Genomic DNA, 23261 nt, shown 5'->3' with positions numbered 1-23261 from the left:
GATAGGAAGACTCTTTGTATTTAACACTATTTAACTCTGACAATATTTTTTTATAATTAGTAATGCAAGAAGAAGGTCAGGTGTTTTCTCCCCTTTAGTTACCTGTTTTTACTGAATAGTGCTCACTGCTCAAAGCCCTTCTACCACAAGCAGTCATTTTGTCTGAGCGATAGAGGTCATCTCTACATCTCTATGCCCACTGGAACAAACCTCTTGGCAATGAGAATCAAACATGACATACTTTAAGCTGCAAGCCGCTTGTTCTAAATAATGCACCATGTCTGGGAGATGATTCACATTCTCCTGCAATATTGATTTCAGAATTCTGTATTTCCGTTTCAGTGTCACATATCGCACAAGACAGAGGTTCATATGAGACTGACTACAGATCGTTTGTTTTACAGAAATGGTAATACCGGGTGACTTTTGAGATCTGTGTGTGTGTGGTAGGGACATGTAAGAGGGTCACCTGTGTCAATTTTTCTCTTAATTGATCCTGACAAGGTTTTTCCTACAGCTGGATCTCTGCTACGTCTCAGACCGCACCATCATTAGTCATGATAGTATCTGGGGAGAATGCTGTGAGTCATACGTGCACACTATTCTCTACATGTATTTATAAGACACCGCACATTTATGTTTGATAAAGTGCTTGTCATCTTTAAGAGAGGAAAACCGAGAAGTGTGACGATGCACTATAACTTCCCCATTCTAGAAATTTCCCATTTAACAAGGGAATCATAGATTCAAGTAGGAAAACTCTTGACAAAAGCGAACATGTGAAATTCCACAAGGTTTAACCAAACACACTGACAAACTCACATCAAGCAGACTTATACATAGGTCCTACTGTGCTGTACGTATAGCCAATGCTACTCAAGGGAATGGAAAAGTTATGCCACTGGTGCCATAGCATCCATATCCAGATGCTGCCATTTACTGAGAGAGAGAGTGAAAGATTATGTAGCGTTGGTTGGAGCCTTATTCTGACGTGTCCTCTCCTCCTCCACACTCTGTATCACGTCAGGGTGAGCTGCCTACTGTACATGTTCCACTGTATGTCCGCAGGCACTTGCATGAGAGAACATTGATTGTTGGGTACACATACACAGAAGCTTATTATAACCCCAGTAACGTGTACACACATACATGAATGCCATACGCACACACTGGCAGCTGTCATGTCGTGGAGTTTTTGATCCTGTCTTCAGAGACCTGCAGTCTGAGTCTGGCTGGGTTGCTGTCTCTGGTGTGAAGGCTGGAACAGAGTAGTACACGGAGGACACGACCCCGGAGGACACGACCCCGGAGGACACGATCCCGGAGGACACGACCCCGGAGGACACGACCCCGGAGGACACGACCCCGGAGCCCTGCAGAGGGCCCCTACTGAGCAGGGTTTAGTAGTCAGAGCCTACATTACTCATTGGAACACACTATCACTGCTAAACCAGAAACCAGGGTTGTATTGATTACGTCTTACAACGGAAGATGTTTACTGTTTAAGAACCAAAACGGAAGCAAAACGGGGCGGGACCTACCAGAATTTGTCCAATAGAAACTCTTGTTTTTGTTGGAAAACAACAGATGAAATGTTTTTCAACAGAATTGACGTAACGAATACACCCCTGCTCTTCTCATAAACACTATCTACTGGGAAGAAGTGGCATCCAATGCTTCGAATTCCAATGTGAATTATATTTAATCACATTCATGATCATCTAAATCAAAACTTATTGATATGTAGACTAGAGATGTAACATTTCTCATCCATCATGCAATCACATTAAATGTATTATTCAAATCCATCGGTCCAAAGATAGGCTAGTGTATAATGAATCTGTTCATGTAAGAGAACATGGTGCTGCATGCGTTCTCCTTTATTATGTCCCCCTTTCATTTTCCCCTTTTATTCTCCCTCTCGCTTTCTTCACCTTTCCCACTACTCTTTATCTCTCTCTTTCTGGTGGCTAGAGGTGATGTCTCTGCCCTCCTCTTCTCCCTGTCCTATTCAACACTAAAAGCACATTACCTCACTCGTCGCATAGCATGTTCCAGCTTATTCATAATCACCCACAATCCCACAGGAGGCAGGAAGCGTGGCGCTGATTAGCTTACTGTTGTCAGTCGGAACTAGGAAACTCAAAAATGTCTGACTTGCTAACTGGCTGAACGGGCAACGTGTATAACTACAACCACTCAGAAACCAGTCGGAAATGTCCAAGTTTACAAGTTCTAACTAGCCCACGAACACGGCATTATTTATGCATAAACTCCTCCCCTCTGATACAGTGTGTGTGCTAGCTCCATCGAATTAACAATTAAAACATGCAACTGTAATTGCTTAGAAAAACATTACAAAAGATCTCTCTGCTTTGCCCCTGGGGGGAGTGAGTGTGCAGTGATTCATGGGAGGCGGTGATTGTAATTCGCAGAGGGAGGGAGTGTTATGGTTGCTCCATAGTTCCCCTCTGTTTTCAGTTGTTTTAGGAGCGGGTCTACAGTAATGTATGCCATTTATGCATACAGGGCAAGCACATCGTAGCAGTGATATTATGAGCCCACAATTTGTGAGAGGATCATTTTCCATTTTGTTCCATGGCAGTGCATTATATTCAAGCACGGTGCAATACCATTGCTTGAATAGAGCAGTGGAGGCTGGTGGGAGAAGCTATAGGAGGATGGGCTAATTGTAATGGCTGGAATGGAATTACTGGAACGGTGTCAAACGTGGTTTCCATATGTTTGATCGGTTTGATACCGTTCTATGAATTCCATTCCAGCCTTTATAATGAGCCCGTCCTCCTATAGCTCCTCGCACCAGACTCCACTGGAATAGGGGTATTGTCAGGTAATCAGAGCTATTCAAGGCAGGCACATGGAGTAAGATTAAGTTGTCCCTAGGCACTGATCTAAGGTCAGTTTCACATTTCCCCCCTAACAAGTAAGGATAGATCCTAGATCTGTGCCAAAGGGCACCCAAAGCCATTAAGAGGTTTTTTCATAGACAATAATGGGACTGCAGTGTTGAATGAATGCACAGAGTTGTTGTCACGGGGAGCTGCCTTAGTAACGACCCCATCACAGGCAGAGAGCCAACGGAAGAACACACAGGACTTTAAGTGTTTATCTATAATAGATAGGCCAAGACTTATTGATGTCTCTGTGTATGTGTGTGTTCGTGTTTTCTAATTCATAATGGATGAGATCGCGGCATTGCGGTTTTCGCCGTGAGCAAAGCTGTGAGAGCTCAGCTTAGATAAGGAAGAGAGGGTGGGTGTTTGGTTCATTTGCCATGACGCCAACAATGTCACCTTCTCCTCTTCACAGTAAATCGTTTTTGTTCAATGGGTCTTTATTGGTCTATCAACAGGAAAACTGAAACATTGTAAGTAGTCTTTGTTCAATGGTCTTTATTTGTCTATCAGCAGGAAAACTGAGACATTTCTCCAATGATCCGGTCCTAACCAATAGGCCTTTAATACAGCTATTGATCCCCAGCCTCCTGGCAGAGAGATTTAACACAGAGCGCAACACTCAGGAGACCAACTGATACAGCAGACAAATCAATAGACTAACTCAGTCTCCAAACCTCAGGACACCCAACCTGAACAGTGTATAGTATTAGTACATGAGTCAGAGCAGTTACTGTGGGAACTCTGTCACGTGTCACACCACACTCACACGTAAAGTCACAACAACCTCAGGTGCTATGTTAAACACAAAAGCTCCAGGCATAATCAATGGTCACGTTATGATGACGCCACTAACACCTGATGCTGTTGCCTATGGGACATCCATTCCTGTTAATCTTCTTGTACATATTTTCTCATTGTTATGCTGTTCTGAATACTGCCCCCCAACTAGCTGAAGTATAACCTGGAGAGATGTCCTGCCTCTCATTCTATATTCTGCTCCTCTCTCACTGCTGATAAATCCTCATCTACTAGCATTCCTGCTGCTTCTCTGCTCTGGATCGTTAAGTGCTGTCTGCCCATGTTTGCCCTCTGGTGTCTGTGTCCTCTGTGAGCATGTATTTGCGTATTTTATTATTTACTGTTATCGAAAATAGCCCATGTCGTGTGTGTGTTTGGGGGGAGGGAGAGAATGAGTTTGAGAGTGAATGAGTGAGTGAGAGAAACAAAGAGAGCAACAGAGGGAGAGAGCGAGATGAGAGAAAAATATCCCCCACTGAGCACCATTTCTTTGTCTCCACCAGAGTTGTGAAAGAGCACATTGACAACAGCATCAACAATGTCATCAGTGATGCCACTATCAGTGGCACACCATCAGTGTAGTGCTGTGTGACAGATAGGAGATAGTTTCCCATAGAGCCTGCCCTACAGGGGAACCCAGGTACCACTGGGCCCATGATATGATCCACTAACCCTGCATGCATCAAGTTGACACCATGGAATATCATTTCTGCTGCAGTAAATGTTATTTTTCCTCTGTGTCACTGTGAGTTATGGAGAGGGTGATAGGATTTGGTCTGGCCCCCACTGGTCATTTTGTGTGTGTGTGTGTGTGCGTGTGTGTGTGTGTGTGTGTGTGTGTGTGTGTGTGTGTGTGTGTGTGTGTGTGTGTATGTGTGTGTGTGTGTGTGTATAAATGGGAAAGTTTGTGAGTGTGTGTTTGGAATGTTAAGGGCTTATTAATGGTGTGGTCTGAGAAACAGTGGACACGTGTGTGTGTGTTAGATAGAGGGAGAGAGTGTGTGTGTCAGAATGAGTTATGAAGGGTGTGATGTGATTTGCTGAGGCCGTCAGAAAGAGGCTGCTTAGCCAAGGGGAGACCTGTGAGCACCATTTATCCCTGTGACAGGCTGACACACACACAGATGCCATTTTGACCCTCCTGGTCATGTGGTATAAAGGCAGAAACGGATTCACATTTTGCCAAAGGGTCACAAGGGCAGCATCTTACACTCACTCAGTACCCCAGAGCATCATGGGTATTAACCCTCACTACAGAGCTGAAGAAAGAACGATGTAATGGAAGGATCAGATATAGTAGCTTGGGCTGCATAGAGAATAATTCCTTTAATCAAAATAAATACAACAACTCAGAGTATCTTTGTATTAAAGAAATAGTCCGTCAGGAGGTTCATAGACAGAAACATATGGAAGGGTCAGGAGTAATGTCAACACTGAAGGTTGCACTTAACATGTTTTTATTGCAATAAACTGACAGAATAGCAAAGTGCCTTTCTAATGACAGCTATGGTTACTATTCAATAGAATATAATGTCACATCCCAAAGTATTGGCACCCTTGATAAAGATAAAATACATATATTGTATCATCATCAAAATAGAACATTTTATTTCATCCTAATACATTTGCTCAGAGAAGGATTGTTTAACAAGTTAAAATAACTCTAAAAAAGACACTTGTGAAAATGATTGCCACACCTAAAGATTCTTATATACTATTTCAAATTCTAATAAATGTATCTGCATTAACAGTCTACTTTTTAAAAGTTAATCTCAGTTTAAGGAACTGTATTGTGGCCTTCCGTGGCTTCCTGTTTCACTGGGGTATAAAAATGAGGTAAAACACATGTAAAATTCCATTGTCTTCCATCAACGTGGGGAAAGGCAAAGAATTGTGTGTGTGTGTGTGAAAAGAACTCATGAATGAAAGGGGACAAATGGTTTAAGACTCATAAATCAGGTAATGGGTACAAATAAACAAACAAACAAAAACATATACCAGTTACCGCTGTTAAAGCAAAAATTAAGAACTTTAAAACAACTGGAACACTACTAAACTTGCCTGGTAGAGGACTCAAGTGTATCTTATCCCCACGAACAGTGAGGAAGATGGTTCAGGAGGAAAATAAAAGTCCACAGTTGAAGAATTAAAGAACTTGGTCGGGGTTAACAAGTCTCCAAATCTACAATTAGACACCACTTCCATGCCAATAGGCTATTTGGAATGGGTGACCAAAAAAAAGCCTCCATTGAGAGCAACCAACACATGTAAATGCTTTGTCTGCTAAATGGCTTTGGCACTTGGATTAGAACCGTAAGCTATTGTCAGTTGAAGCACAGCAGTGGTGGGTTTGGCCTCGTATGAAGGATGCATATGCAGAAAATAACCTAATACCTACGGTAAATGATGGTGATGGACCTTTGATGTTGTGGGGTTGTTTTGCTTCCACTGGTCCTGGGGCCCTTGTTAAGGTCAACTGCATCATGAAGTCTACCAAATACCAGGATATTTTAGCCAAGACAATAACCCCAAGGGCACCGTTATCCTCGCCAGGAGAGGGTGCACAAAGTATTGGAAACAGGGGGCCTATCTTAAAATAAAGAGAAGGTAGTACTTGTTAAACAAAAATCCTAACAATTGTATTAGTATAAAATAACACAATAAAAAAAAATAAAGCATACAATGTAGCTCAGTATTTGTATTTATTTTATACAGTATTTTGCTAATCCTTATTAAGGGTGCCAATCATTTGGGATGTGACTATATATACACAAAATTAAAATCTACAAAAACATGTCATACAACAAAAAACACAAGCATTTAAAAAAGCTATGGCCTTCCTTTTAATTTCAGTGCACTATTTCTCATAGATAAAAAAATGAACATAAAAATACATCACTGGAAAAAAGCAGCACTGGTTGAACTGAACACGTCACCACAAAGTTCTTTTACAGCTACATCTGTAGCCAGCACACAGCCACTACATGCAGCCCTCGTAACACAGCTACAACACCCTCAGAACGTCTGGATAACGTTAAGGAGGCGTCTAGGGATGTGGATTACTACAAAAACACCATTCAGAGTACGACTGTACAGCTTCAATCACGGTGGCACTGTGACATCACACACCAACCCTCCACTTCGTGGTTCAGAGTCAGGGATCCTGGGATTGTCAAATTCCTTTATGACGGAATTGTGGCAAAACCAATGAAAAAGTGAAGTTTAAGATGGAGGGTCCACCTCTGATGTTGGACCAGGTACTGGGTTCAGGCCAGGGTTCTGCACAGTTGCCTTGAACTACTCTTTCAACTGGCTAAAAACAACACATCTAACTCAGTGATGCATAGATCTAGCCTAGAGCTGACTATATGGTAACAATGTGCTGCTGACCTCACTAGCTAGCATATCCTGGTTCTAAACACCCATACATGCTCTTTTTATAAACAAGGGTACCAGTGAGGATTTCCTACACTGGACAAGTTGTTACAGCTGTTGATAAGCCAATGATAATAATCTGCCAATTCATTTCATGTCATTACATTAACATCTAAGGGAGATCATAGTTATCTACTATCTACATAGACTTCCAGTCATTGTGCTAATGCTAGCGAACTTCCTTCAGACATACAAATTGTTTCCATGGGTTCATCTGACTCTGGGGAAGTAAATAAAGGGATCTCATTGCCAAAATCCCAAAGTATCCCTTTAACCCACGTGTGAAACTCATTCCACTTGATTGATAAATGAAGGTCACCAATTAGTAAGCAACTCCCCTCACCTGGTTATCTAGCTCTTAACTGAAAAGCATAACTAAAAACCCGAGTTTGACACCCCTGCTTTAACCCTTTATCATGGTTGGTGTCTTGATGTACTTTAAAAAATTGTGTGACATAAAACATACATTTTCTGTCCTTGCATTAATGGCAGTGTAAGTGTTCGTTATATTCATTTTAAGCACAAATTATTCAGTTATATTAGACATTGAACTTGAGCCCTGTAAGAATCCTGGATCTAGCTGTCAGTTTTTTATGTAGAGATCTCAGAAATGCAGTGTAACTCCATAACATTTTGTGTCCTTATGTTATGGGGTGAAAACAGTTTTCAAGGGCACATATCCAAAATAATGTATGCACTGCAAAATAGAATACTTCTAACCGAAAGAGTCACCTTACCTTGATACTTAAAACCTGAAGTCGATACTGTCATTAACATGGTTCTTCAATAATTATGCATAATACTTGTGGGGATGCGCATTTGGTGTCCAGCTGATTAGTTCCGTGATATTTTCACACATCATCATTTGATCCAGGTAGGAATTTTCTGAATGATAGTCAAGTGACGAACAGCTGTTGTGATAGGCATGTGTTCAATATTTTCAACTTGTGCGTTGCTTTACCGTGCAGAGGTATAAATGGAAGCACACACACAGACTACAACTAGCTAGCTTTTAGCTAGTTGAAAAGTGAAGCACATGTACCTCAAGTATGGAAAATGTGGGCAAGATGTCCAGAAAAACTAAATGCATACTGTATGCATCTGGTGGACATCGTGTGTAACACCTCAATCACACCTACAGCATCATTGCATTTTGGTACACCAGAAGTACATTCATTTCCAATGGAACGCTGCATTTGCCTTGCAGAATTGCATTGCAGTGCATTCGGTGTTGTGCATACTTTGGATAAATCGAACTTATGCATCAAACTGTATGCGTAGACAGCTTGACAGAAACGCTAGCAGAAGGTGCATGTTGATCTTTGTTGTACACACATCCAGATGATGCTGCGTACCATTTTGCGCAATGACACTGTAGGTGTGATCAAGGTGCAAGTGCTGGAAAAAAGATAATTGCAAGGAATGTCCAGAATATTTTTCTGTCTTTTTTTAACCAGGCAAGTCAGTTAAGAACAAATTTTTATTTACAATGACGGCCTACCCATGCCAAACCCTCCCCTAGCCCAGACGAAGCTGGGCCAATTGTGCCCCGCCCTACGGGACTTCCGATCACGGCCAGTTGTGATACAGCCCGGGATCAAACCAGGGTCTGTAGTGATGCCTCTAGCACTGAGATGCAGTGTCTTAGACCGCTGCGCCACTCGGGAGCTCTCATTCATTATGCTGGTGAAGACAGTTGTGTCTAGATTCTCTGCTTGATTTACAGCAGGGTCTCTTTAGATTTAACAGAGAAAGCATCAAGGTAATGTGTTCTTGTTTTCAGATGTTTTTAAGTCTAAAGTGCGCAATTGTGTAGGATAGAGTATTGTGCAACACCCAACTCTATTCATATTCATTATTCTGGATATAATGACAACAAATGACATAGCCTGGTGAGCTTATTGACAATATGATCTGGTAATGAAAAAACAGGACTAATACATTTTGGTTTCCATGTTACACCTGCAATTTTAAGTAGAAGCCTACTTGAACTTGAATTTGGAGTTCAGAAATTAAAACCTACTACCTTCAAGGCCTACTACCTTGAAAATCAGTTTGGCACTTGAAATGTTATTGTAATTATTATTGCCAATTTATAAGTTCTCCTGCACCCTTATAATGATGTGTGATTTTATTTTTACGTTTTTGTGAGATATCAGTTTTTGTGAGCGAGAGGCCACTTTTGTTAGTTTCCTGCAGCTTCATTTGAAGGGTGTTGCCCTACTCTGTTTTGGCAAAACCACTTGTGGTAATTATGCGGAGGACAACATCTAATGTTGGCTACAACTTGGCTTTCCATACAATTCCATCCATTAAAAAAGGAACCTGTTTTTTGGTCACTTTCTCATGATAAAAACAGCGATGGGGAGATTCAAATGGAGAGATGAATGCTACCGCTATTCATGGCTTTATTATGTGAGCCTGCGTCGGCCACATAGACTACAGAAACATGGCCATACAACCCATCTATTTAGTCAGGAAATGTACACATTCTCTCATATTTTAGAACGTAATAATAACTAGAATATGTTTGATCTACCTTTTTGACACCTGTTGCATGCTTTTGGGGGTTCTATATTAGGCCTTATATGTACATTATATAAATTATACAGTTGTATAACGTTGAGATCCTTAAAAATTACAATTAAGTGCTTAGAAAAGTTTCTGAAAGTCCTTGAATTTGAATTGTCATGCTTATACAGTCATGTTGTTGTATAGGGCCAATTTGCTTATATTCACGTTTATTCCTCTAAGTACACATGTGGAACTGCATGAACATAATTTTGATCACAAAGTCACACATTGGCCCCATTATTTATAGAAAACCCACATACATTTTGAATGCACTGTTCTATAGCTGTCAACCAACACACGTGATGAGGGCTTTAGCCATCTCAGGATTTGAATGGCAAATACAAATAAATTAAAAAAACTCCCCCATAAACCTACAGTTGAAAGTAACTTCCTCTTCTATAGATCCGTCTGACACTTGGCACAGGAAGTGAAGGGCTTAGCATTGTTCTGTCACACAAACACAACGCTCAAGAGTTCAAAGGTTACAAAACATCAAAATGCCTCCTGCAATATTGTCATGCAATATACATTTTGACACGATTGAGAAGAGAATGACGAGAGCTTTCAGTTTGTCTGGCAGTGAAAGGGTTATTTTACGCAACAGGAATGTCACACTTCCATACTTTGGGAATGTGACATAGATTCTCAACCCTTCTGCCGTGCGCACTGCAGGTCAGGGGGAACCAGAGAGCATGCTCCCCACCCAGTCCACAGTCCAAAAGAGGAAGGTTTCCGTCCAGTCCACTCCAGAGTCTATGGCCGTTTGTCTAATGCATTTCTATGGAGCTCACACATCCTAACTAGGTGCCAAGGTACACTTCAATAAATAAACAAGATGAGAAAAAGCTTCAAGTGGATCCATTGTGTGACTCTGTTGCTGTTAATCTACTGTATATACTACTATAGTGAAGCTGCTAGGTTTCCAATACAGGTATAGAGCATTTAGTTAGTTCATTAATACAGTGTTGACACTGGCCCATACATGACAATCTTCAATGTGATGCCACTGAGCGTGCAGAAGAAATCTAGCATTTCTATATCTACGACATTTCGGTGCCTGTTACTATGGACACACAGCAAAAGGGTTATCATGATTTTGTATCTGTGTGGTGCGGTTGCCTGGCAACACAAGTAGAAGAGCAGTTCTTGGAGAATTTCAAAACAAAAAGAAAATGTACATAAACTATGCAAAACAGTATAAATAAAACATCTAAATGAAAGGTTCAAAAATCCAAATAAAATTGCCCACTTGAAATTCATTAGAATGGTGTGTTGGTGTTGTTAATCTGCTGTTTTTTGGGGATGCTTTTGTATTCTCTATGCGTTGTCCAAATAGCTGGGAGTATGTTTCTCTCTCTCTTTGTGTGTGTGTGTGTGTGTGTGTGTGTGTGTGTGTGTGTGTGTGTGTGTGTGTGTGTGTGTGTGTGTGTGTGTGTGTGTGTGTGTGTGTGTGTGTGTGTGTGTGTGTGTGTGTGTGTGTGTGTGTGCGTGCGTGCGTGCGTGCGTGCGTGCGTGCGTGCGTGGTAAGCTGCATGTACTTGACTTCTACACATCCCTCTAGTGATGATATGTGTTGTGTCTCACCGCCCCTCTACAGGATTTTCTGAGAGCTGAACAGCTTGTTTCCATTAATTAAAGTCTATTAAAGATAGCATGGGGTAGTAATAGCAGACAACGTTTAAAATGGCAGAGAATTTCATTTCAGTCAATAATTTCCACTGTGTGAACACATTTATGCCAAAAACGGCTCAACTGGTTTAACATAAGCGTAAAAATCTCACTTTATGCCTACAAGGCCCATAATCCTCCAGCAGGGGGTCGGTAGCCATATTTACAGAGTGCCTCAGAGCCAATCGGCTTTGCTCGCCCGCTTTAAACTTCAAACATTTGTTGCAGAGGGAAGCGTGTAATAAGAAGGTATTGGCACTAAAATATCCTTCATGTCAAAAGTATGCCCTTAGCAGGACAGAGAAGTTCATTTATCCTCCTCCCTTCTCTCTCTCTCTCTCTCTCTCTCTCTCTCTCTCGCTCTCTCTCTCTCTCTTTCCCTCCCTCATTCCCTCATTCTCTCTCTGTTTGGAGAGGAGGAGCAGTGCATTCACACTGATGCCTGGTGTCTGGCAGTGTTCAATGGGTTGGCCAGGTCTGTCTCTGTCTGCCAACGCAAACACACTGAGGAAACAGATGGGTGAACACACACACTCTCACACATTGTCTCACACACACAGACCACTTCTAAGCCACAGGGATTGCCTTTGTGTTTCAGTGTTTCTGTGGCAGTCCAGTCCACAGCTCTGGAGTCGGTGGGAGGAGGACCTTCGCTATGGTAACTAACATATAAGGCCAAGTAGTAACTGGTCTGAGATCAGTGCAAAGTCCACTGAGCACAGAAAGAGACATTTCTTATCATCCTCACAAGGTCCACAGTACAGAACAGTACAGTATGCACCTATACTATAGGATCCTTGATTTGTCATTTTCCTGTTCCCAGATTGTTCCATTCTAGTGATCTTCACATCTTTTGAAAAACAGACTACTGTTTCTGAGAAATACAAATAAATAAAGTATAGCTATGAAATCCAGTTTTCCACTGGACAGGGAGAAAAGAGAAGGAGAAAGAAAAGAAAAAAAAGAGAGCAAGAGATAAACACTCATACTTCCACACCACACACATGTCCTGCATACACACATGTCCTGCATACACACATATCCTGCATACACACATGTCCTGCATACACACATGTCCTGCATACACACATGTCCTGCATACACACATGTCCTGCATACACACATGTCCTGCATACACACATGTCCTGCATACACACATGTCCTGCATACACACATGTCCTGCATACGCACATGTCCTGCATACACACATGTCCTGCATACACACATGTCCTGCATACACACATGTCCTGCATACACACATGTCCTGCATACACACATGTCCTGCATACACACGTCCTGCATACACACATGTCCTGCATACGCACATGTCCTGCATACACACATGTCCTGCATACACACATGTCCTGCATACACACATGTCCTGCATACACACATGTCCTGCATACACACGTCTGCACATTCCAAGCACACACACATTTCCACATGCTCACACACTTTTCCACATGCTCACACACATTTCCACATGCTCACACACATTTCCACATGCTCACACACATTTCCACATGCTCACACACATTTCCACATGCTCACACACTTTTCCACATGCTCACACACATTTCCACATGCTCACACACTTTTCCACATGCTCACACACATTTCCAAATGCTCACACACATTTCCACATGCTCACACACATTTTCACATGCTCACACACATTTCCACATGCTCACACACATTTCCACATGCTCACACACATTTCCACAAGCTCACACACATTTCCACAAGCTCACACACTTTTCCACATGCTCACAAACATTTCCACATGCTCACACACCCACCCACACGACAGAGCTGCTACAGGGTAACTCACAGACAGGCAGACAGGGGGGTGGGATTATACATGGATGGACAGATTGATTGACAGCTTGGACACAGAAGTGATTAGACAGGTGTAGGTCCGGAGTAGCCCCTCCCTGGCGTGGTATTAGTTGGGTCCGCGATGAGGACTATGGGATGAGGGATATGGATCTGTCCCTTAGTCCACTGAGCCGGGGTGCAGGCTGAGGACGGGTGGGTCCAGGCAGGTGGGGGAGTAGCTGAGGTGGGGTTCTTTGATCCACAGTAAGGGGGCGCCGTTCTTGCTCTCCTGGGATTTGCTGTGTCTGTGGCTCTTGTAGCGCACCAGGAGCACGGCGATGATGAGGATGCCGAAGATTGGGAACGGGTAGAAGAAGACAAAGTAGAAGAGAGAGTCGTTGGAGCATACCACCGACTGCAGGGTGGAGACTGTGGGCAGAGAGAGAGAATGGGGGGAGAGAGAGAGATAGGGAGGGTGGGCGGAGAGAAGAGAGAACAAGACAGAGAGAGATAGGGAAGGAGGGTGGAGAGAAGAGAGAACAAGAGAGAGAGATAGGGAAGGAGGGTGGAGAGAAGAGAGATAGGGAGGGAGGGTGGAGAGAAGAGAGAACAAGAGAGAGAGATAGGGAAGGAGGGTGGAGAGAAGAGAGAACAAGAGTGAGAGATAGGGAGGGAGGGTGGAGAGAAGAGAGAACAAGAGAGAGAGATAGGGAGGGAGGGTGGAGAGAAGAGAGAACAAGAGAGAGAGATAGGGAAGGTGGTGGAGAGAAGAGAGAACAAGAGAGAGAGAGAGAGAGGGAGGGTGGAGAGAACACGAGAGAGAGATAGGGAGGGAGGGTGGAGAGAAGAGAGAACAAGAGAGAGAGATAGGGAGGGAGGGTGGAGAGAAGAGAGAACAAGAGAGAGATAGGGGGGGAGGGTGGAGAGAAGAGAGAATAAGAGAGAGAGATAGGGAAGGAGGGTTGAGAGAAGAGAGAACAAGAGAGAGATAGGGAGGGAGGGTGGAGAGAAGAGAGAACAAGAGAGAGAGATAGGGAAGGAGGGTGGAGAGAAGAGAGAACAAGAGAGAGAGATAGGGAGGGTGGAGAGAAGAGAGAACAAGAGAGAGAGATAAGGAAGGAGGGTGGAGAGAAGAGAGAACAAGAGAGAGAGAGATAGGGAGGGAGGGTGGAGAGAAGAGAGAACAAGAGAGAGAGATAGGGAGGGAGGGTGGAGAGAAGAGAGAACAAGAGAGAGCGATAGGGAGGGAGGGTGGAGAGAAGAGAGAACAAGAGAGAGAGATAGGGAAGGAGGTGGAGAGAAGAGAGAACAATAGAGAAAGATAGGGAAGAAGGGTGGAGAGAAGAGAGAACAAGAGAGAGAGATAGGGAGGGAGGGTGGAGAGAAGAGAGAACAAGAGAGAGAGATAGGGAAGGAGGGTGGAGAGAAGAGAGAACAAGAGAGAGATAGGGAGGGAGGGTGGAGAGAAGAGAGAACAAGAGAGAGAGATAGGGAGGGAGGGTGGAGAGAAGAGAGAACAAGAGAGAGAGATAGGGAAGGTGGGTGGAGAGAAGAGAGAACAAGAGAGAGAGAGAGAGAGGGAGGGTGGAGAGAACACGAGAGAGAGATAGGGAGGGAGGGTGGAGAGAAGAGAGAACAAGAGAGAGAGATAGGGAGGGAGGGTGGAGAGAAGAGAGAACAAGAGAGAGATAGGGGGGAGGGTGGAGAGAAGAGAGAATAAGAGAGAGAGATAGGGAAGGAGGGTTGAGAGAAGAGAGAACAAGAGAGAGATAGGGAGGGAGGGTGGAGAGAAGAGAGAACAAGAGAGAGAGATAGGGAAGGAGGGTGGAGAGAAGAGAGAACAAGAGAGAGAGATAGGGAGGGAGGGTGGAGAGAAGAGAGAACAAGAGAGAGAGATAGGGAAGGAGGGTGGAGAGAAGAGAGAACAAGAGAGAGAGATAGGGAGGGTGGAGAGAAGAGAGAACAAGAGAGAGAGATAAGGAAGGAGGGTGGAGAGAAGAGAGAACAAGAGAGAGAGATAGGGAGGGAGGGTGGAGAGAAGAGAGAACAAGAGAGAGAGATAGGGAGGGAGGGTGGAGAGAAGAGAGAACAAGAGAGAGCGATAGGGAGGGAGGGTGGAGAGAAGAGAGAACAAGAGAGAGAGATAGGGAAGGAGGTGGAGAGAAGAGAGAACAATAGAGAAAGATAGGGAAGAAGGGTGGAGAGAAGAGAGAACAAGAGAGAGAGATAGGGAGGGAGGGTGGAGAGAAGAGAGAACAAGAGAGAGAGATAGGGAAGGAGGGTGGAGAGAAGAGAGAACAAGAGAGAGATAGGGAGGGAGGGTGGAGAGAAGAGAGAACAAGAGAGAGAGATAGGGAAGGTGGGTGGAGAGAAGAGAGAACAAGAGAGAGAGATAGGGAGGGAGGGTGGAGAGAAGAGAGAACAAGAGAGAGAGATAGGGAAGGAGGGTGGAGAGAAGAGAGAACAAGAGAGAGAGATAGGGAGGGAGGGTGGAGAGAAGAGAGAACAAGAGAGAGAGATAGGGAAGGAGGGTGGAGAGAAGAGAGAACAAGAGAGAGAGATAGGGAAGGAGGGTGGAGAGAAGAGAGAACAAGAGAGAGAGATAGGGAAGGAGGGTGGAGAGAAGAGAGAACAAGAGAGAGAGATAGGGAAGGAGGGTGGAGAGAAGAGAGAACAAGAGAGAGAGATAGGGAGGGAGGATGGAGAGAAGAGAGAACAAGAGAGAGAGATAGGGAGGGAGGGTGGAGAGAAGAGAGAACAAGAGAGAGATAGGGAAGGAGGGTGGAGAGAAGAGAGAACAAGAGAGAGAGATAGGGAAGGAGGGTGGAGAGAAGAGAGAACAAGAGAGAGATAGGGAAGGAGGGTGGAGAGAAGAGAGAACAAGAGAGAGAGATAGGGAAGGAGGGTGGAGAGAAGAGAGATAGGGAGGGAGGGCGGAGAGAAGAAAGAGCGGAGAGAAGAGAGAACGAGAGAGAAAGAGAGAGAGAAAAAGAAAATAGGGAGAAGGGCAAGGTAGAGAGAACAGAAAATTGGATGGGAGTGTGATATGGATGAAAAGATGACATCAATGGAGAGCATTCCGTTATGGTGTAGTTTGATGTTTGTTTGCCATGCTACTTTCAGCAGCCTACACCGTAGTTGTGACTGTGTAAGTACTACTTCAAATACCAGAATCATCAGTAAGATCAGCACAAGCCAATGATCTCATATTTAGTCTCTAGAATAATAATGATACAAATGGGAGGAGTTGGTTGGCCAGGGTTGCTGTTAAACACTTTGTAACAAATGTGTTTGTGAAAAAAACACTTTCCTTAGAAAAACACTTTGCAGCTGAAATGTCAACAACAATAATACGTCTCCATTCTATCGCATTGCCTTTGTTTCTAGCCCCAGGATATTGTCATTCGCCATGTGGCACTATCTGTTTTATTTCTAAAAGCACTACAGAAATGTATTCATTGATTTACCCTGCTGGATCACGTTGACGATGGTGACATCAGAGTTGTTGGTTGCCAGGCGATACCAGGCGTTGCGGGGGTTGAGCAGCCACTCCTCCACATGACAGTAGTAGCGCCCGGCGTCAGCGGGTCGCGCCCTCTGGATGGTCAGACTGTAGAGGTCAGAGGTCGTCCTCTCAAACTGCAGGCGTGAGTTAGGCCCCGCCTCCTCGATTGGGCTACAGTTCCCGTTCCCGAACACGGCGTCGTGTCCGATGGAGAACACACAGGCCCGGTTTCCCTCGTCAACATCCCCCTGTTCTTCCTCCTCAGAGAGCATGGAGGAGCGCTCCACATACCAGGACACGGAGAAACGGGAGTCTCTGGAGGACTGGGAGGGAATGCTACAGCCCAACCGGATGGAACTGGACTGGGACACGGTGATATTAGACTCGGACTCCTCCACCTGTAACCGCACCTCTGCATAGAGAGAGGGAGGGGGGGAATAGAAGAAAATGACAATTTAAAGTGATTTCTTGGGGCAGAACAGCAAAATAATTGTCCTGCCTTGAAACAGAAAACTTCACACTGAACGATAGATGTCGATGTGCTTCAAAACATGATGTACTTTAAAACTTCAATTCACATAATTGAAAACACAGTCATAAACTCAGTGATAGCAAAATCTCTTTCGCTGTCAATTTTACGTTCCCAACTACCCACAGATGCCCAATCCCAAATCCTCGAAAATTAGACTAATTTGGTTAGTGACCCCACCTGCTGTCCGTGGCCTTTCCAGTCCTTGGTTCCCCTCCAGGGCCGGGCCTGCCTCTTAGAGGCTTCTAGCCCAGGGGGAGAGTGTCTGTAAGGGATGACTACACTCCTACAGGGCCTGCACACTGACCCAGTTACAACAAGTAAAAAAGAACTCAACTTAAAGACTGTTAGATCAGGCTGTTCACAGACTGTAATGTTTCCTCTGGTTAAAAGAGGAGAGGAAGCTGGCAGACAGACAGACAGACAAGGGGAGAGCTGGCATCTCGATCTCGTCTTATCTCCCTGTTCTTCTGACAGAGAACCATTTCCGTCTGACTTCCTGGGTGACTGCATTCTTTAGCACCTTAATGAGACTCTCCTAACGGCCCCCTGGGAAATCAAGCCTGGAAGTTTGCCACCCACCTTTATATATTTATATAGTACATGTATAACTATATATGGAATAAGAGCTCCCTGATATGGTGTTTGATCATAATAACCCAATCCCCTGATGAGCCTTGGGATCCCGAAGGCACATCTTACCTCTGAGTAACAGAGAGGTAAGATACAAGAACAACAAAAAACATGAAAGTCATTCACTGATATACACACACACGCAATCATGCATACACACACACAGTCACACACATGCACAAACACACACTTGGGTCGCTGTGAGTTGAAAGCGAAAAACCGATATATGTATGTGTGTCACAGTGCATGTGTGTGTCAAAGTGTGTGTGTGTGTGTGTGTGCGTGTTTTTCAGCATTAATGTAATTGGGGGAGTAGTGTCCACTTTGCTGCTTAAATAAAAGATGAGCGCTGTAACTCCCTGCCCAGCTTCAGCCCTTCTGTCCGACCTTCATGTTGCAGTCGGGCAGACGCCACGGACACCCGCACATTTCACCCTGCATTTAAAATGCCCTGCTCACAGGACAACTGGCACAACATATGCTTTCTGGTACTGGTACTTCCTGTATATAGCTGCACATTGATCTGGTACTGGTACTTCCTGTATATAGCTGCACATTGATCTGGTACTTCCTTTATATAGCTCCACATTGATCTGGTACTGGTACTTCCTGTATATAGCTGCACATTGATCTGGTACTGGTACTTCCTATATATAGCTGCACATTGATCTGGTACTGGTACTTCCTGTATATAGCTGCACATTGATCAGGTACTGGTACTTCCTGTATATAGCTGCACATTGATCTGGTACTGGTACTTCCTGTATATAGCTGCACATTGATCTGGTACTTCCTGTATATAGCTGCACATTGATCAGGTACTGGTACTTCCTGTATATAGCTGCACATTGATCAGGTACTGGTACTTCCTGTATATAGCTGCACATTGATCAGGTACTGGTACTTCCTGTATATAGCTGCACATTGATCTGGTACTTCCTGTATATAGCTGCACATTGATCTGGTACTTCCTGTATATAGCTGCACATTAATCTGGTACTGGTACTTCCTGTATATAGCTGCACATTGATCTGGTACTCCCTGTTATAGCTCCACATTGATCTGGTACTCCCTGTATATAGCTCCACATTGATCTGGTACTGGTACTTCCTGTATATAGCTGCACATTGATCTGGTACTGGTACTTCCTGTATATAGCTGCACATTGATCTGGTACTGGTACTCCCTGTATAAATCTCTGCATCGTTGGGAAGGGCTCATAAACAAGCATTTCATGGAAAAGTCTACACCCGTTGTATTCGGCGCATGTGACAAATACTATGTTACGGGGAGGGGAGAGGTGGGGAAAGGGGGGTTACCCATGTTTGTCTGTAAACAGTCAAATAGAATAGAATAGTATTTGTCACATGCGCCGAATACAACGGGTGTAGACTTTGCCATGAAATGCTTGTTTATGAGCCCTTCCCAACGATGCAGAGATTTATACAGGGAGTACCAGTACCAGATCAATGTGCAGCTATATACAGGAAGTACCAGATCAATGTGCAGCTATATACAGGAAGTACCAGTACCAGATCAATGTGCAGCTATATACAGGAAGTACCAGTACCTGATCAATGTGCAGCTATATACAGGAAGTACCAGATCAATGTGCAGCTATATACAGGAAGTACCAGTACCAGATCGATGTGCAGCTATATACAGGAAGTACCAGTACCAGATCAATGTGCAGCTATATACAGGAAGTACCAGATCAATGTGCAGCTATATACAGGAAGTACCAGTACCAGATCAATGTGCAGCTATATACAGGAAGTACCAGTACCAGATCAATGTGCAGCTATATACAGGAAGTACCAGATCAATGTGCAGCTATATACAGGAAGTACCAGTACCAGATCAATGTGCAGCTATATACAGGAAGTATCAGATCAATGTGGAGCTATGGTGAGGTCAGGGTGGGGTCAGGGTTAGTGGGTTGGAGGTGTGTAGTGGACATGGTGAGGTCAGGGTTAGTGGGTTAGTGGTGTGTAGTGGACATGGTGGGGTCAGGGTTAGTGGGTTAGTGGTGTGTAGTGGACATGGTGAGGTCAGGGTTAGTGGGTTAGTGGTGTGTAGTGGACATGGTGAGGTCAGGGTTAGTGGGTTAGAGGTGTGTAGAGGACATGGTGGGGTCAGGGTTAGTGGGTTAGTGGTGAGTAGAGGACATGGTGGGGTCAGGGTTAGTGGGTTAGAGGTGAGTAGAGGACATGGTGGGGTCAGGGTTAGTGGGTTGGAGGTGTGTAGTGGACATGGTGGGGTCAGGGTTAGTGGTGTGTAGAGGACATGGTGGGGTCAGGGTTAGTGGGTTAGTGGTTTGTAGTGGACATGGTGGGGTCAGGGTTAGTGGTGTGTAGTGGACATGGTGGGGTCAGGGTTAGTGGTGTTTAGTGGACATAATGGGGTCAGGGTTAGTGGTGTGTAGTGGACATGGTGGGGTCAGGGTTAGTGGGTTAGTGGTGAGTAGAGGACATGGTGGGGTCAGGGTTAGTGGTGTGTAGTGGACATGGTGGGGTCAGGGTTAGAGGTGAGTAGAGGACATGGTGGGGTCAGGGTTAGTGGGTTGGAGGTGTGTAGAGGACATGGTGGGGTCAGAGTTAGTGGGTTAGTGGTGAGTAGAGGACATGGTGGGGTCAGGGTTGTGGGTTAATGGTGAGTAGAGGACATGGTGGGGTCAGGGTTAGTGGGTTAGAGGTGAGTAGAGGACATGGTGGGGTCAGGGTTAGTGGGTTGGAGGTGTGTAGAGGACATGGTGGGGTCAGGGTTAGTGGGTTGGAGGTGAGTAGAGGACATGGTGGGGTCAGGGTTAGTGGTGAGTAGAGGACATGGTGGGGTCAGGGTTAGTGGTGAGTAGAGGACATGGTGGGGTCAGGGTTAGTGGGTTGGAGGTGAGTAGAGGACATGGTGGGGTCAGGGTTAGTAGGTTAGTGGTGAGTAGAGGACATGGTGGGGTCAGGGTTAGTGGGTTAGAGGTGAGTAGAGGACATGGTGGCGTCAGGGTTAGTGGTGTGTAGTGGACATGGTGGGGTCAGGGTTAGTGGGTTAGTGGTGAGTAGAGGACATGGTGGGGTCAGGGTTAGTGGGTTGGAGGTGTGTAGAGGACATGGTGGGGTCAGGGTTAGTGGGTTATTGGTGAGTAGAGGACATGGTGGGGTCAGGGTTGTGGGTTAGAGGTGAGTAGAGGACATGGTGGGGTCAGGGTTAGTGGGTTAGAGGTGAGTAGAGGACATGGTGGGGTCAGGGTTAGTGGTGTGTAGTGGACATGGTGGGGTCAGGGTTAGTGGTGTTTAGTGGACATAATGGGGTCAGGGTTAGTGGTGTGTAGTGGACATGGTGAGGTCAGGGTTAGTCGGTTAGTGGTGAGTAGAGGACATGGTGGGGTCAGGGTTAGTGGGTTAGTGGTGTGTAGTGGACATGGTGGGGTCAGGGTTAGTGGGTTAGTGGTGTGGAGTGGACATGGTGAGGTCAGGGTTAGTGGGTTAGTGGTGTGTAGTGGACATGGTGAGGTCAGGGTTAGTGGGTTAGTGGTGTGTAGTGGACATGGTGGGGTCAGGGTTAGAGGTGAGTAGAGGACATGGTGGGGTCAGGGTTAGTGGTGAGTAGAGGACATGGTGGGGTCAGGGTTAATGGGTTAGTGGTGTGTAGTGGACATGGTGAGGTCAGGGTTAGTGGTGTGTAGTGGACATGGTGGGGTCAGGGTAAGAGGTGAGTAGAGGACATGGTGGGGTCAGGGTTAGTGGGTTAGAGGTGAGTAGAGGACATGGTGGGGTCAGGGTTAGTGGGTTAGTGGTGTGTAGAGGACATGGTGGGGTCAGGGTTAGTGGTGAGTAGAGGACATGGTGGGGTCAGGGTTAATGGGTTAGTGGTGTGTAGTGGACATGGTGAGGTCAGGGTTAGTGGTGTGTAGTGGACATGGTGGGGTCAGGGTAAGAGGTGAGTAGAGGACATGGTGGGGTCAGGGTTAGTGGGTTAGAGGTGAGTAGAGGACATGGTGGGGTCAGGGTTAGTGGGTTAGTGGTGTGTAGAGGACATGGTGGGGTCAGGGTTAGTGAGTTGTAGGTGAGTAGAGGACATGGTGGGGTCAGGGTTAGTGGTGTGTAGAGGACATGGTGGGGTCAGGGTTAGTGGGTTAGAGGTGAGTAGAGGACATGGTGGGGTCAGGGTTAGTGGGTTGGAGGTGTGTAGTGGACATGGTGGGGTCAGGGTTAGAGGTGAGTAGAGGACATGGTGGGGTCAGGGTTAGTGGTGAGTAGAGGACATGGTGGGGTCAGGGTTAGTGGGTTAGAGGTGAGTAGAGGACATGGTGGGGTCAGGGTTAGTGGGTTAGAGGTGTGTAGTGGACATGGTGGGGTCAGGGTTAGTGGGTTAGAGGTGAGTAGAGGACATGGTGGGGTCAGGGTTAGTGGTGAGTAGTGGACATGGTGGGGTCAGGGTTAGTGGTGAGTAGAGGATATGGTGGGGTCAGGGTTAGTGGTGTGTAGAGGACATGGTGGGGTCAGGGTTAGAGGTGTGTAGAGGACATGGTGGGGTCAAGGTTAGTGGGTTAGTGGTGAGTAGAGGACATGGTGGGGTCAGGGTTAGTGGTGTGTAGAGGACATGGTGGGGTCAGGGTTAGTGGTGAGTAGAGGACATGGTGGGGTCAAGGTTAGTGGGTTAGAGGTGAGTAGAGGACATGGTGGGGTCAAGGTTAGTGGGTTAGTGGTGAGTAGAGGACATGGTGGGGTCAGGGTTAGTGGTGTGTAGTGGACATGGTGGGGTCAGGGTTAGAGGTGAGTAGAGGACATGGTGGGTTCAGGGTTAGTGGTGTGTAGAGGACATGGTGGAGTCAGGGTTAGTGGGTTGGAGGTGTGTAGAGGACATGGTGGGGTCAGGGTTAGTGGGTTAGAGGTGAGTAGAGGACATAGTGGGGTCAGGGTTAGTGGGTTAGAGCTGAGTAGAGGACATGGTGGGGTCAGGGTTAGTGGGTTAGTGGTGAGTAGAGGACATGGTGGGGTCAGGGTTAGTGGGTTAGTGGTGTGTAGTGGACATGGTGAGGTCAGGGTTAGTGGGTTAGAGGTGTGTAGAGGACATGGTGGGGTCAGGGTTAGTGGTGTGTAGAGGACATGGTGGGGTCAGGGTTAGTGGGTTAGTGGTGTGTAGTGGACATGGTGAGGTCAGGGTTAGTGGGTTAGTGGTGTGTAGAGGACATGGTGGGGTCAGGGTTAGTGGGTTAGAGCTGAGTAGAGGACATGGTGGGGTCAGGGTTAGTGGTATGTAGTGGACATGGTGGGGTCAGGGTTAGTGGTGTGTAGAGGATATGGTGAGGTCAGGGTTAGTGGGTTAGTGGTGAGTAGAGGACATGGTGGGGTCAGGGTTAGTGGGTTGGAGGTGAGTAGAGGACATG

At 45.5% G+C, this 23261-nt stretch overlaps 1 protein-coding gene across 1 annotated transcript in view; it reads right to left on the bottom strand.

Moving 5' to 3' along the window:
* Nucleotides 1-5023: 5023 nt before the first annotated feature.
* Nucleotides 5024-23261, bottom strand: part of LOC129821005 (immunoglobulin superfamily member 3-like) — a 205895-nt gene continuing 187657 nt past the window's right edge. The window contains exons 8-9 of the mRNA XM_055878203.1: nt 16679-17128; nt 5024-13640 (exon numbers count right to left, since the gene is read on the bottom strand). Coding sequence (XP_055734178.1) covers nt 13390-13640; nt 16679-17128 — 701 coding nt within the window. The 3' untranslated portion in view covers nt 5024-13389. The remainder of the gene's footprint in view (nt 13641-16678; nt 17129-23261) is intronic.

Source organism: Salvelinus fontinalis, chromosome 23 (assembly GCF_029448725.1).
Source record: "Salvelinus fontinalis isolate EN_2023a chromosome 23, ASM2944872v1, whole genome shotgun sequence".
Lineage (NCBI taxonomy): Eukaryota > Metazoa > Chordata > Actinopteri > Salmoniformes > Salmonidae > Salvelinus > Salvelinus fontinalis.
Note: the sequence above shows the minus strand (reverse complement) of the source record. Positions and strands in the feature narration are given on the sequence as shown.